Source organism: Mobula birostris, chromosome 2, assembly GCF_030028105.1.
Source record: "Mobula birostris isolate sMobBir1 chromosome 2, sMobBir1.hap1, whole genome shotgun sequence".
In the NCBI taxonomy this organism is placed as follows: domain Eukaryota; kingdom Metazoa; phylum Chordata; class Chondrichthyes; order Myliobatiformes; family Myliobatidae; genus Mobula; species Mobula birostris.
In genome coordinates this window covers 222,907,921-222,923,439 of record NC_092371.1, presented here as the reverse complement: position 1 = coordinate 222,923,439, position 15,519 = coordinate 222,907,921, and the positions used below count along the sequence as shown (strand labels likewise).

The 15,519-nt window shown below is 38.9% G+C and overlaps 1 protein-coding gene across 12 annotated transcripts in view; it reads right to left on the bottom strand.

The window, feature by feature from the left end:
* epb41l2 (erythrocyte membrane protein band 4.1 like 2) overlaps nucleotides 1-15,519 on the bottom strand; it is a 193,188-nt gene that overhangs the window by 13,686 nt on the left and 163,983 nt on the right. For 6 of the 12 annotated variants that reach the window (XM_072251522.1, XM_072251525.1, XM_072251524.1 and 3 more), the window contains 4 exons: nucleotides 8,685-8,846; nucleotides 7,708-8,229; nucleotides 7,094-7,222; nucleotides 6,638-6,736 (listed from right to left, as the gene is read on the bottom strand). In XM_072251522.1, coding sequence (XP_072107623.1) covers nucleotides 6,638-6,736; nucleotides 7,094-7,222; nucleotides 7,708-8,229; nucleotides 8,685-8,846 — 912 coding nt within the window. The remainder of the gene's footprint in view (nucleotides 1-6,637; nucleotides 6,737-7,093; nucleotides 7,223-7,707; nucleotides 8,230-8,684; nucleotides 8,847-15,519) is intronic. The other 6 variants (XM_072251527.1, XM_072251529.1, XM_072251532.1 and 3 more) reach the window with 4 other exon arrangements.

The window sequence follows — 15,519 nt, the reverse complement described above, 5'->3', positions numbered from 1 at the left end:
CTAGTAGAAGCTGTAGCTACTGCACTTCTTGCAGGCATAGTCATCAGGGACATTCATACAAAATTATCAACCTAACAGCATTCCATGTCAATCTATGTTTGAAATCTCTGCTACAGTGAAAACAAAGCCTTTGGATAATTAGGAAAACTTCAAAAAGTACCTTCCAGATCTATGTGAACTATTAACTACTGGGAGTTGTCCAATTTACAACTTAATGATGACAGTATAATAATTTTTTCAGCAGAGTATGGGACATTATGTACAAGAAAAGAAACATCTTACACAGACAATATCAAAAAGAGTATCACAATTTTTATATGGTATTTCAAATTACTGCATGTGCTGGATATTCACTGCCCAGGGCTGGGGGGCCTTTTTTTTTTGTCAGGCTCAGCTGACAACGCACAGAGCAGCTGACACTTGTAGAGAACAAAGTTGTTTTTAAGTAAACTTCCAACCAATATTCCTTGCTCAGCCTCTTGTCATAAACAGGAGCCAGTCTTCGGTTATTAATGTAAATGGAAAACAATAATCAATCTGAAGTTAAAAGGACAATCTTACAAACAAATAACACTGTCTAGAGCATAGAACTGACTGCTCAAGTGATGCAGTGTAAAACAATGGGATTGTGTTAATTGGGCCTGTATCAAATCAGACAACACTGGCCAAGTTATTTTGTTCAATAAAGTTTAATACTATCATTTAGCACATTAAATAACTGATTGGAGACACCCCTTTCTCCATTATTAGGGAGAGAGAGAGCCTGTGGTACGTCGAATACCGGGTGGACGAGTAGCTTTTGGCGTACTGCAAGTCTGTGTCTTTGCTGTTGCTTTGCTGCATGATTGAGTGCTCGGTGGTGGGTGCCGATGCTTTCTTTTTTGTTGGTGAGGGGAGGGGGATTGTTGCTTGCTGCCGCTTACACACGGGAGGGAAGGGAGCTGGGGGTGACTTTGGGGTTCTAACATTTACCTGTCATTCATTCTTTGGGGGCACTCCTCTGTTTTCGTGAACAGTTGCAAAGAAAAAGCATTTCAGGATGTATGTGGTGTACATTTCTCTGACATTAAATATACCTTTGAAACCTTTGATTGATCAGTAGTTGGAAGACGAGTACTCGAACGTCAACACTCACAGCATTAATTTTATGTGAAGGTTTTAGATCATCTCTGTGAAAAGGCAACTGAAAAAATATCCCGTGTGTAAAGTCACCCAAGTGGTAAAATAAACAACACAACTTTGTTAGGAATGGTTAAGAAACAGCAAGAAGAATGACAAAGGTTGAGGTGAACTAGAATCCATCTGCCATGCAATATTTTGATAAGCTTTGCAGCCTTTTCATTATAAGTCATCACTTCTAAGCATATGACACCATGGTATAAGTCACTCAAGAACTGGAAGTTGCAGGTGAAAGAAAGCTGTCACGTGTACAGATAAAATGGAACAGGGCTTCACAGGGCACGTGACGAAGATTTTCCTAACTGATGTTTCAGGTTATAGATAGCCAGTGATGGTTGCTTGAAGCAAAGATATTGGAGAAAATCAGGCTTATACATGGGAGAGGCATAGACGGCAGAACATCGTTCATCTGCAGCTCATTAGAATGTCTTTTCAGCTTATAGGAAATGTACCCTTGTTTTAGAAATAGTTTGCAATTTGGAAATCTTTTATACGTTAGAAATTCTTTGGGTTTTACATGTGTTTTATGAACTTTGTCCAGATTTATATGTGTATCACTAAAAATAAATGGATTGTTAAAGCTACTTCATTAGCTGTAAGTTCTTTGGTAAGGAGGGGGAACCCACCACTCAAATAGTGGGTATTGGCAGCTAAACTCACTGTGGCAGATAAACAGAAGTGATCTCACCTTTGAAGAGTAGGTGGCTACAGCATAACCACCCCCACTTCAGTGGGGGGGGGGGTACTTGTAGCTATCTATATCAAATAGGGCTTAACATCTTTGTTTGAGTTTAGAACTTTGCAGCCAGCAAACCCAATACCACCAAACATAAGGTATCTGAAATGGCTGATGTAGAGTGCAGCTATTCCATGAACACAAGTACATGGGCCTATCAAGTCTGCTTCTGAAATAATTAATTCCACTGCAGATGCAATTCCAAGTATATTTCTGACTGGAAGCTATGCATAAATATGTATTAATTAAAGCACAGCCTTCATTATTCCTGTTACTATCACCCTGATCCTTCTCATAAACATAAGCCATATTTACCCCACCAAATTATCCATATATAGTTTAAACTGTTCTTAGATACTTAACTACTAATATCCCCCATGAAAAAGCCATATTTTTGCTGTTTTTTTCTTGTCTATGCTGTTATGAAGAAAATTCAGATTTAAAAAATTTCAGTAATATAAACTGTTGTCTAATTGCAGTAGTTTCATGATGCATCTAATCATTTTAAAGAACTAAACCATGACCTGTTGAAGGATCTCAGCCCAAAATGCTGACTGTTTATAGATGCCATCTGGCATGCTGAGTTCCTCCAGCATTTTGTGTTGCTCCACCAAATCATGAAAATTTCCCTCACCCCCATCAATCTTCTTCACAATGTAAATCACTTTAAACAGACTGTTTTACTACAACTGAGTGCCAAAAATAGGCAACCACAATGACTTTCTTTTATAATCATTTTGCTATTGCAGACATTATCAAACCTTGATACGAGTATATAGCATTACATCATTAGCAACAATTGCTATCTTATTTAAAACTACATGCAATATTTTGATAAGCTTTGCAGACTTTTCATTATAAATCATCACTTCTAAGCATATGACAGCACCGTCCAAGTCACTCAAGAACTGAAAGTTTCAGATGAAAAAAAGCTGTCATGTATACAGATAAAATGGAACAGGGCTTCATAGGGCACGTGATGAAGACTTTCCGAACTGATGTTTCAGGTTATAGGTAGCCAGTGATGGTTGATTGAAGCAAAGATTTTGGAGAAAATGAGGCTTATACATGGGAGAGGCACAGATGGCAGAACACTGTGCCAGATGCAGTTTAAGAACATAGACATGAGAGGCTTCAAATGAAAACAATATAATTGTGGCTAATATGTGCAATAATAGTAGATATACTGAAAATAAAGGCAGACTACATTGCAGAGATTTTAGCCCGTAACAACTGAAGCTTGAATCAAGATCAAAGGCGGCACAAGATTATATACATTTTGAATTAACTTGCGGATGTTTAGGGAGGAAAAAGGCAATCAAAAAAGGCAGAGTGGAATTTTCGACCGTTGTGCTTACTTCAGAGTTGCAATTGGATTTTAGTGAAGAGCCTGGTGCTTGATTTACTAGATACTATAATATTATACATTTAATGCAGCTCAACTCACTTGCCTAAATAATAATGATTTAATAACTTTTATATTTGTTTTAAGCCCCACACTGTGCAGAGTATTATCAGTTCATTCCTTCATCATTCCCTACTCCCTGAAGATATTGTGAATGTTCTAAACTTTTGGGGTCTTATTCGCAGCTGCCTATGATCGCGCTGAGACATGGGCTATACATGAGATCTCTGATGATTAAGGGCCTTTCACACCACTAGCCAAGCAAGACCTTAATGATTGTTTTAATGAATTTGTCAGTCTGTTTAGGATATCATCCAATTCAATTCAACTTTCCTACAGGGCCACAGAATATTCAATGCGAACGACTGGCTGATTAACTAATGGTCAAAATGTGTCTTTTTCTATAAGCTTTCCAAGGCATTTTCCAAGAACGGTAATAGAGCATGCAACACCTAGGACAGGTATAATCTCAGTAGTAGCACTTTGCGCTTATAAATTCAGAGTTTGTGCACACTCTAATGCAGTCACACAAAAATGCAGCCATCAACATAAGTGCCAAGTCACTTTTCTTTGAAGATTTGTACACAGGGTCTCCTACTGAAAATGTTACTTTTTGATATTCAAGATTAAATGACTCACATCACTGCTGCAGAGTAGGCATGGGGTGTGGAATGTGCTAAAAGTAACTCAGAACAAATTACAGGAATTCTGCAGATGCTGGAAATTCAAGCAACACACATCAAAGTTGCTGGTGAACGCAGCAGGCCAGGCAGCATCTGTAGGAAGAGGTGCAGTCGACGTTTCAGGCCGAGACCCTTCGTCAGGACTAACTGAAGGAAGAGTCTCACTCTTCCTTCAGTTAGTCCTGACGAAGGGTCTCGGCCTGAAACGTCGACTGCACCTCTTCCTACAGATGCTGCCTGGCCTGCTGCGTTCACCAGCAACTTTGATGTGTGTTGTCAGAACAAATTACATGTTTTATTCCGACAACTGAGAGGACAAGCTGCTGTCACAATCCCAATTCTTACCTTTACACTCCACACATCCTTGATGCATGCCCAGCTATAGGCTTATAGATTTTGGTCATCAGACCGCATGGCAGAGGGAAAAAGAAACAGCTGCTAAGGATTTTGACAGCAGTTACTCGAATGTGCAATTGCCAAGAAGAGCTATAATGAGCTGCAGTGGCATTGTTAAGGTCCACGTTAAGGGGCAGTGTAAAACAGGGCTCTGTGCTCTACAAAATACATTTAGTTAACACACACACACTAAAATTGAGACTACGTGCCGAGAGCTGTACTGACATTTGATACAGCTGCCATATAGGCCCTAAGGATATAGTTTAAAGCTGTGCCACTATTGCATATTGTAAAGCTGGAATCAGTGTTATAAAGCCCAAAAGGTCAAAGATGGAAACATTTACAAAAGAACAAGGTGAACTGTGGAATTGGATTTTGGTCAACAGCTTGTCAAAGGAAAGCAATGAGCGTAGAAGAATGAGGGGAGATTTGATAGAGGTATATAAAATTATGATGGGTATAGATAGAGTGAATGCAAGCAGGCTTTTTCCACTGAGGCTAGGGAAGAAAAAAAACCAGAGGACATGGGTTAAGGGTGAAGGGGGAAAAGTTTAAAGGGAACATTGGGGGGGCTTCTTCACACAGAGAGTGGTGGGAGTAAGGAATGAGCTGCCAGATGAAGTGGTAAATGCGGCTCGCTCACTTTTAACATTTGAGAAAAACTTGGACAGGTACACTAACCAGAGGTGTACGGAGGGATATGGCCCAGGTGCAGGTCAGTGGGACTAGGCAGAAAAATCATTCGGCACAGCCAAGAAGGGCCAAAAGGCCTGTTTCTGTGCTGTAATGTTCTATGGTTCTATGGGAACAGAAAACAAGGCAACTGAGACAAGACAGAAATCCTGTCAGGGAGTTCAAGTCAGACATTACTGGAAGAGAAGTAGCAATGAGTTTGACAAATAAATGAAAATCAAATAAAATACTGGAAATCTAAAATAAAAACAGAAACAGACACAGGAGGTCAGGACACATTTGTGGCAATGTAAATAGAGTCAAATGGTCAGGTTAGTTTTCTGATTTTTTTGTTAAAAATCTCAAATTGTTTGGTCAAGGAATACAATTAAGTAAAAATTTATTATGCAGACATGGCTCAAGTCAAATGATACTGAAATGTGATACAAATGGACTGTACATTTGCAATTTTTTTTGAATGAAGTACACATTGGAAAAAGGTTTTGCAATTCAATAAAAAAAAAATGCTGGAGGAACATGTTATTCCATCCAAAGCAGGGAGGTACTACTGCAGTTGTACAAGGCCTTGGTGAGACCACACCTGGAGTATTGTGTGCAGTTTTGGTCCCCTAATCTGAGGAAAGACATCCTTGCCATAGAGGGAGTACAAAGAAGGTTCACCAGATTGATTCCTGGGATGGCAGAACTTTCATATGAAGAAAGACTGGATGAACTGGGCTTGTACTCGTTGGAATTTAGAAGATTGAGGGGGGATCTGATTGAAACGTATAAAATCCTAAAAGGATTGGACAGGCTAGATGCAGGAAGATTGTTCTCGATGTTGGGGAAGTCCAGAACAAGGGGTCACAGTTTGAGGATAAAGGGGAAGCCTTTTAGGACCGAGATTAGGAAAAACTTCTTCACTCAGAGAGTGGTGAATCTGTGGAATTCTCTGCCACAGGAAGCAGTTGAGGCCAGTACATTGGCTATACTTAAGAGGGAGTTAGATATGGCCCTTGTGGCTACGGGGATCAGGGGGTATGGAGGGAAGGCTGGGGCGGGGTTCTGAGTTGGATGATCAGCCATGATCATAATAAATGGCGGTGCAGGCTCGAAGGGCCGAATGGCCTACTCCTGCACCTATTTTCTATGTTTCTATGTTTCTAAAAGGCTCTAAGTGCTCAAACTAATTAAAACAATAAATAAAAGGGCAAAGAAAATAAACTGGCATAAATAAATTAAACATCAGTAAGTTTCAGCAATGACCTTTGATGGAAGGAGAAAATCAGCTTAAATTAAGTACTAACAAGAGAAAATCTGCAAATGCTGGAAATCCAAGCAACATACACACATACATATATACACACACACACACACACACACACACACAATGCTGGAGGAATTTAGCAGGCTAGGCAGCATCTATAGAAGAGTAAACAGTCCAACATTTTGTGTGTAAATTAAGTACTGTAGTTTACATTCAAGCATACAAACAAAATTAGGCTCACTTTATCAGAAGAAACAAACAATGATGCAATGCTTACTACCTTACTATCTGCTATATACCTTGGTAATCTGGGTTGTCATGGTTGTGCAAAAAGATTCAGAAGTTATTGTCTGAGCACTCATCAGGACACCGGGATCATTATCTCCACTGCCATCACCCTTGAAGTATATAAAAATGTACAGTTATGAGAAATAATAACTGAGTACCTTTGAGTATTTGGTATTTTCAACCAGGTTAACAAAGTAGATCCATTAAAAAGTATTCCTTCTGACAGGAAAAGCAAGTATGCAACATAGCCGAAGGGAATCATTACTGCTAACCATTATTTACAGTAAGCGCTGATTCATATTTCAAACTAGAAATTGCAACTAAAATATTTGAAAAATGTAGAACTGTTCTAATTTTGAAATTAACATTTTCAACTAATGGCTAGAAAATTTTATATAAAACTTAAAATAACCATAATCAAGACTATGAAAAATAATTCACCATTTTCATTAGGAAGATAAGTCTACCTGTGCAGCTTCATATGTAATGGTTTTAGTTTCTGTTTGAACAATTGGAACTTCTTTTGTCGTAATTTCAGTCTTGTCGGGACTCTCAGTATCAGAGATTGTCACCATTTCGGTCTTTACTACAGGAGGCTATTAGAAAGAGAATTAAATTAAACCAAAGTACATTAAAAGTAGATTTCCACTTAACTGAAATTTCAAAACCAGGGAAGATAAATATTAACATAAAATTAAAGAATGGAAAAGATTTGCACTGGAAATGGACTAATGGAAAAATACAAAATGATTAAATTAGAACAGTATGGCAAAAAAAACTTTAACATAAAGGTACAACTGGTTTGCACTTAAATATAAAGGACCATCATAAAGGAAAGGTATAGTGGCTGCCCTACCCTCTAATGCGAGTAAGGCAGCCAGAAACCAAGAGTGAAGCAGGCAGAGAGGAATTGATGATCATGTTTGCCCATTTTGGAAAAAACATAGCCTTATTAAAATTTGAGTGAATCAAAGGTTTTTCCAGAAAACCCATGACAGACCAGGTAAAGAAGCAGTATTATACTGGAGAGGACTTCAACACATTAACATTTACTTCTGACCCAAATGCTATGAACATTTACCTCTGAGTAACAAACAACTTCTGGCATAGCATCACTATCAATATACGAAACATCTCCATTTAGTTTGGGTTTGGTATCTTCTTGCTCTTGCTCGTGCATTGCTTCCTGCAATTTTCCATTTTGCATTTCTTGCAAATCTTCTTCCAGAACATCCTGCATTTTATGTATCACAGTAGCAGGAAAATGCATTTCTTCAGTATTTGTTACTGAATTCTTAAAATCCATTGCTACTGTAGTCAGTGTCTTAAATTCATTTTGGTCTCTCTTTATATTTTCTCCTTCCTTGGTCTGTGGGTGGTATTCTGCCTCTTCCTCACTGTCACTATGGCTATCAGAGGATGAGACATTACTCTCTTTTGCTGCCAATTCAACAAGGGGCAAAATTGTCCTGTTTTCAACAGAGCTTTCAAGTTTTACTTTTGAATGGCTGGGTGCACTCTTTACCTCTTCAATCACTACTGCTTCTTCTACTACAACCTCTGCCTGCTCCTCCAGCTCGGATTTCTGTTTCTCATCTGAGGTCTACACAAAGAAAATGAATGGGAAAAAAAGAAATCAAATGAGGCAAGCAATGTGAAATACAACCATGCAAACTTAAAGGATGATAACTTAAATCAAAATAAATGATGAATAACATGACTGAGGCTATGCTCTGATGGATTTCTAATAAAGACCACCATGGCACATCTCGAGCTCCTGTAGGAAAGCCTTCTGTTCTGGAAAATAAGTTGTGAAGGACAATGAGCAGTCACTCTTTACCACTAATTTATGAGAAATATAATTATGGCAAATGAAATTGCTGCATTCAATGTAATACATAATTATGACTCATTATTGCACAGCAATGAAGAGAAAAAGAATTCAAAATGGCTTAAAACTGAGAACATGCAAATAATGACCAGGACAAAACAAATCAAGGTTGTATGTGACACATACTGTGACTTAATTACTGATCATAAATTCCATTCTAAAAGCACCTCAGACAGCTGCTTGGCGTGTATGTGAGAAACAGATTCAGCAGCATCTTTTTCTTTCAACCCAGCATCCTCTGATGCCTGAGAAATAGTAGGTGAGGCCATCAAGCCAGTTGAGAAGCTTTCTTTACTAAATAAGAGCGATGTTATCTCCTCTTCTAAGCTCTATGCAGTTAGAAAATTGAGAATAAAATTAAAACAACAGCCTTGAAGAAAACAAGTATGAGAGAAGTTATAGCATACACCTAAAATCTTTTACCTGTAAACAAAACATGCAAGATGTTTCACAGCAGCTCATAAAACATCTCGTAAAACCTATATAATCGGTCCAAACTGATTACCAATTTTCAATAATTACATTCTCAATAAATATTATAACAAGAATATGTAAAACTATAGAACTATAAAAGGTATATTCTCAAAAAGTTGCATTAAGTTGTTATTCATTGTTACACAAAATAATCTGCAGATGCTGTGATCAAAGCAACATTTTCAGTACGCTGGATGAACTCAGCAGGTCAGGCAGCATCAGTTAGAAACGATGAGTTGACGTTTCGGGCCGGAACCCTTCGTCAGGACTGAAGAATGAAAGATGGGAAGGATTTGAAGAATGCTTGTAGCTTCAGTTGAAAGACCAGTAATTTGAAAAAGGCGTGGGGGAGGGGAAGCATTGACGTCATAGGCCTTGAAAACAATGAGTAGTAGGAGGAGGAGGCGGAACCATGAGGGAGCTGGGGTAGAGTGAAATAGGGATAGAGGAAGGGAGGGGGAGGGAATTACTGGAAGTTGGAGAATTCTATGTTCATAACAAGGGGCTGGAGACTACCTAGACGGTATATGAGGTGTTGCTACTCCAACCTGAGTTCAGCCTCATCATGGAAGTAGAGAAGGCCATGTATGGACATATCTGAATGGGAATGGGAAGTAAAGTTGAAGTGGGTGGCTACCGGGAGATCCTGTCTGTGGTAGCGGATGGAGTGGAGGTGCTTGACGAAGCGGTCCCCCAATCTGCGTCGGGTTTCACCGATGTAGAGGGGGCTGCACCGGGAGCACCAGGTGCAATAGATGACCCCAACAGACTCACAAGTGAAGTGTTGTCTCACCTGGAGGGACTGTTTGGGGCCCTGAATGGTTGCAAGAGATGAGGTGTAGGGACAGGGATAAGTGCTGGGTGGGAGATCCGTAGGGATGGACGTGTGGATAAGGGAGTCGCGGAGGCCATGTATGGACATATACATGACGGGTTCTGGCCCAAAACGTCGACTCATCGTTTCTAACTGATGCTGCCCGACTTGCTGAGTTCATCCAGTGTACTGAAAGTGATTCATTGTTACATAACAAAGAACAACTCCAGTTTACTATGCTTAATGATAGTTTTCCTGTTGGAAATCATCCATATTCCAAATGTTGGAGCATTTGTGAGAAGTTTTACTATTTTATGGCAAATTAATTGAAAGCAATCCTATCTGAATGCTTGACTTCATAATTTAGCCCATTATGACACTACACCTTCTTACCAACCTGCAATGCAATTTTCCCCATAACTGTAACATTTTATTATGCATTTAATTATCTTCCTCTCGTATAATACATTGTTGTGCTGAATTGATGTGCATGAAGGGTATTCAAGTTTTTCCATGGACCTTGGTACAGGTTACAATAAGCCAATTTACCATTTAAGAGCCTTTGGATAAGTTGGTTAATTTGTTACTCCAGAAGCTGTTGATAAGACCAAATTCCAGTCAAGACTAATGAATCATATATTCTTTAGTTATATTCATATATACAATTCATATCAAGTATACTAGTATACAGCCACAATATTTTGGTCACTAAAACAATGAACAATTTTAATTTATATAATGCTTTTAGTGTAACAGGAAAGCATCACAAAATATAGATACTTTAAAATTTGATGCCAAACCACATGGACATGTTAGTAATGGCCAAAAGCACAGACAAAAAGTAGGTTTTAAAGAGCACCTTAAATGGGAAGGATAAGCAGACAGATTTAAGAGGGAATCCAGAGCTTCGGGCCGTAAAAATCACAAAGGCAAGGCTGACAATGGCAATAGAGTTAAGTTCAGGGACAACCCAAGAGGCTATGATTTTAAAAACACAAACACAAGGAAATCTGCAGATGCTGGAAATTCAAGCAACACACACACAAAAACGCTGGTGGAACGCAGCAGGCCAGGCAGCATCTATAGGAAGAAGTACAGTCAACGTTTCGGGCTGAGACCCTTCGTCAGGTAGAACTTGAATGGTGGTGAGGGAGGAAGTCTAAGGGCAGGTGTAGCACTTGCTCCATTTATTCGTCCCCCTCATCCTTTCCCACCAATCTCCCTCCCGGCACTTATCCTTGTAAGCGGAATGTGCAACACCTGCCCTTACACTTCCTCCCTCACCACCATTCAGGGCCCCAGGCAGTCCTTTCAGGTGAGGCAACACTTCACCTGTGAGTCGGTTGGGGTGATATACTGTGTCCGGTGCTCCCGGTGCGACCTTCTATATATTGGTGAGACCTGACGCAGACTGGGAGACTGTTTCACTGAACACCTACACTCTACCTGCCAGAGAAAGCAGGATCTCCCAGTGGCCACGTATTTTAATTCCACGTCCTATTTCCATTCTGATATGTCAATCCATGGCTTCCTCTACTGTCAAGATGAAGTCACACTCAGGTTGGAGGAACAACACCTTATATTCTGTGTGGGTAGCCTCCACACTGATGGCATGAACACTGAGTTCTCTAACTTCCGTTAATACCCATCCTCCCCTTCTTACCCCATCCCTTATTTATTTATTATTTTCCCCCTTTTTTCCTCTTTTTCTCTCTCACAATAACTCCTTGCCTGCTCTCCATCTTCCTCTGGTGCTCCCCTCCCTCTTTCTTTCTCCCTAGGCCTCCCATCCCATGATCCTCTCCCTTCTCCAGCCTTGTATAGCTCTTGCCAATCAACTTTCCAGCACTTAGCTTCACCCCTCCCCACTCCTATCTTCTCCTATCATTTCGGATCTCCCCCTCCCACTTTCAATTCTCTTACTACCTCTTCTTTCAGTTAGTCCTGACGAAGGGTCTGGGCCCGAAACGTCCACTGTACTTCTTCCTATAGATGTGGCCTGGCCTGCTGCGTTCCACCAGCATTTTGTGTGAGAGGCTATGATTTGTGGAGTTAATGCAGATGCTTTGTGCCAGAGAGAGGCAGAGAGAACTCTGAAAGACTTAAAAAGAAGAAAGAGGATTTTAAAATTCAGACATTGCTGATTGGGAGCCAACTCAGAATATGATGGGCATGATTGACAGAGAACAAACAGCAGAGCTCTGAATGCTGAGACTATCAATTCACTGACCTCTATCAGTGTGAATACAAATGAATACATTTATTCTTAGGTTAACATTAATACAGCAAAACTATTTTTCTAATGTTTTCAGTATGATCTGGGTTAGGTTTTTACCCAAGATATTCAATGTCGTTCGATTTGTAACCAATGAGGTCAGATGGAATAAGTGCCACACAATGGACCCTGACCTACCAAAGGGATTATACGAAGTTCTGAGTAGATGAACAATGGCCATTGTCTTGCTTCTTTCATTCAGAGCAAAAGTATGACTTCTTGAAATGTAGTGGTCAACTGCAGAGTACTACCTTCCCCCACACTATCTCCCTATTTTCCCTGCTGCAGGAAGGCAAAAACAAAATCACAACAGTGGGAAAGCACTGAAATTGGTTAACAGAAAAACGGCAAACATTCCTGTATCATCTCCAACTCACTGTAGATTATGTCCTGTGGCAAAGATTTGAGATAATGACCATGGTTCCTGTCTAAAAATTTTCTGAAATCACTGATGGCTTCTATACAGTTCCCTAGTTCTTTTTATTGCACTCTCACCCTGCATTAAATTAATTTTCAAAGGTGGAGTGTTCAGCCTGGTACCATCACTACTATATTTGTTAATGCTGCTTTGAAATTGAATCGGAACAGCATCTGCCAACTTGGAATAGCCTGGATCATTCCTCAAATCAAGGCATCTTGCATTTCGCAATGTCTATGCTTCTCACTTTGTAGTCAAATATGCAGCAAGAAATGTAATAATTTCAAGAGAAAACAACTATAATTGGGGCTTTCATACAAAATTAACAGGCTTGCCACATAATTTATCACCAGTCTGACATTCAGAGCTGTTGGAAGCACAAGGCTAAATAGCCTATAAAATAGCTTTCTGCAAATTGACGATATATTCCCAGAATGCCTCATGATGTTAAGTTGATTTTAAGCTGAACTCTTAGGAATTCCTTTCGTTGAAGCTACTCCTGTGTTATTGCATAGTTAACTTGATTAGGCTTTGCCATGAGATTAGAGGGTCAGAGTGCTTAGAATGGGGTAGGAACTTTGAGACTCTATCAATATACTTCTGGAGAATAGTATAGTCAATTTGTGCAAGTTAGAAGTCGAGGCAGAAGTATTTGATACTGTAGCCCTAAAACAAAAGATGAATAAAATAATTCAGTGATGGCTGAGTGGCAGGACAGGAGGAATCCAGAATATACAAAGTTCGAGGTGGGCTGGAGTCAGCTCATGGAAGGTTTTGAACACAGGAAGATAATTGTAAATTGCACAACCAGAAAATTATAGAGTCAACATATTGCATTTGTTTGTGTTTAACGGCTTAATTCAAAGAACTTGTGAATATATTTTTTTTTAAATATGTCGATTATTTAAAGTTCACAAGCCCCATTTCAAATTCATAAGAAAATGTAACAAGAGAGGCTGGCCAACAATGTGCCAAACTAGTCACATTTGGAGGTAATGAAATTAAGGATGAAGTAATTAAATCAAGTTAGCATTGCTGAAGGGTTGCATAGAGATGAATAAAAAGGTTCCAAGGATGAGTAGCTGACAAGTGCCAACAGCAGCATAGGTATGGGAATGGAAGCAAAAGGGGAGATTTTCAATCCAGATAAAGCCACAGAATGGGAACAAAAATCAAGTCAATTTAAAAAGATAGAACACAAAAGATTTTGCAGATGCTGGAAATCCTGAGCAACACCTGACTTGCTGAGTTCCTCCCGCATTTTGTGCGTATTGCAAAGAGATAAACAATTGAAAGAACTAGAAAAAAATAGAAAGATGTGGCTAAATCCCGCTTACTGATTATTAACGGATCTGCTCACTGGCCCTACCTTTTGCAATGAGAATATTTCTCAATTTCTAGGACAAAAATTTTAAATTCTCAGGTTAATGGAATAAAATACCCCTCTTGCTGACTATACTCTTCGTATATTAAATTAATTTGGAAAATTGTAACCCAGAAACTATGGAACTTTGTTCCTTAATTTTATAGCAACAATGTCAATCAGAGAAATCACAAGACTTTATTGGCTGACAATGTCAGTATGGAAAATGCAGATATGACATTCCCTTGAAATGGTCTGCTGATGTGGTATTTACAAGAGCGAATGGCTTCTGACTTGAATACAAAATAGTTTTGTTCAAACAGGAAACAGAGCCAAAGATGTAAACAATTCATGGATACCAGAAAAAAAAAGCAACATATCACAAAGACAAACCTGAGGCTTACAGGTGACAGATAAAAGTTAATTAGATTAAAAAGAAGCAACTCTTATTTGAAAGATCTATTGTACATAAGCTTGGAATTTCACCAAAAGATGCTGACACTTTTACTGAAGTGGAACCTTGGACACAATTCTATGCTCTTATCAGATCAAACCTGGACATGAAACACAATAAATTAGCAGTGTAAGCAGGCCATCAGTCTTTTCAAGCCTGCATCGCTATTTAATTTGATCATGGCCATCTATAGTGGCCTTACTCTTCTGTATCATTTCCCTTTATCCCTCTGTTTCATGATCTCACTCATATTTATCCTCCTCAACTTGAAATGCTTCTAATGCCCCTGTTTCCACCCTCTGCAAGAAGAAATTTCTCAATATTTCAGCTTTGAGTGACTAGCCCTCATCTTGTAGTTATGTCCCCTTGTTCAAGACAATCCACTACTGCAAACATCCCAACTTCTACACTGTAAAACTTGCATTTTTGAACAAAGAGACTCATCATTCTTCTAAATGAAAAGATATGCAGTATTCCAGGTAAGGCTTCATCAACATCTGTACCATTACAACAAAGCCTTACTTTTAATCTCCAACCCCTGGAAGGACAAAGTGCTATTTACCTTTTTAACTTCTTGGTCTTGTCTGTTACTTTTTTAACCTCCATGAACAAGTGCGCTTAAGCAAAACAATTTACCTTAAAGTCAGGAATTAACCTTCCTTTCATCATAATGATTATGGCTTCAGCGTGGAAGGCCCCATCTACCTATTGTCTGTTAGTCAATTAATACTGGATATACATACAGATGAGAAACTAGGTAAAAACCTGATGAACTTACCAAACTGAGCCAATTAATGGAAACTGATTTTCAACCTAACTTTGTGGGATTTTATAAGCAGGACAGGTGCAGTTTAAGATTCTTAAGTAGCTTTGAATGTCTTTATTTAAACATTATTTGAATATGGGAACAACACATGTAGGTTTAAAACTGATATTTAAACTAAATATAAAAGCCTAATTGCAAACAAGAGCAGGCCATTTGCACCCCATTGTTTTGGCATTCAATACGATCATAACAAATCTTTTATCAGCAGCATACTTCTGATTATGCTATAGATTCAACTACCTTGTCTTGCATGTAAAAACATTGAAAAAGTAAGAAGCTTTCAGTAAGTATGCAATATTGTCATCACGTAGATGTGTTCAATCATTGATACTGATACCAAGTATAGAAAATTATTTTAGTTAACTATTATGGCTGAAG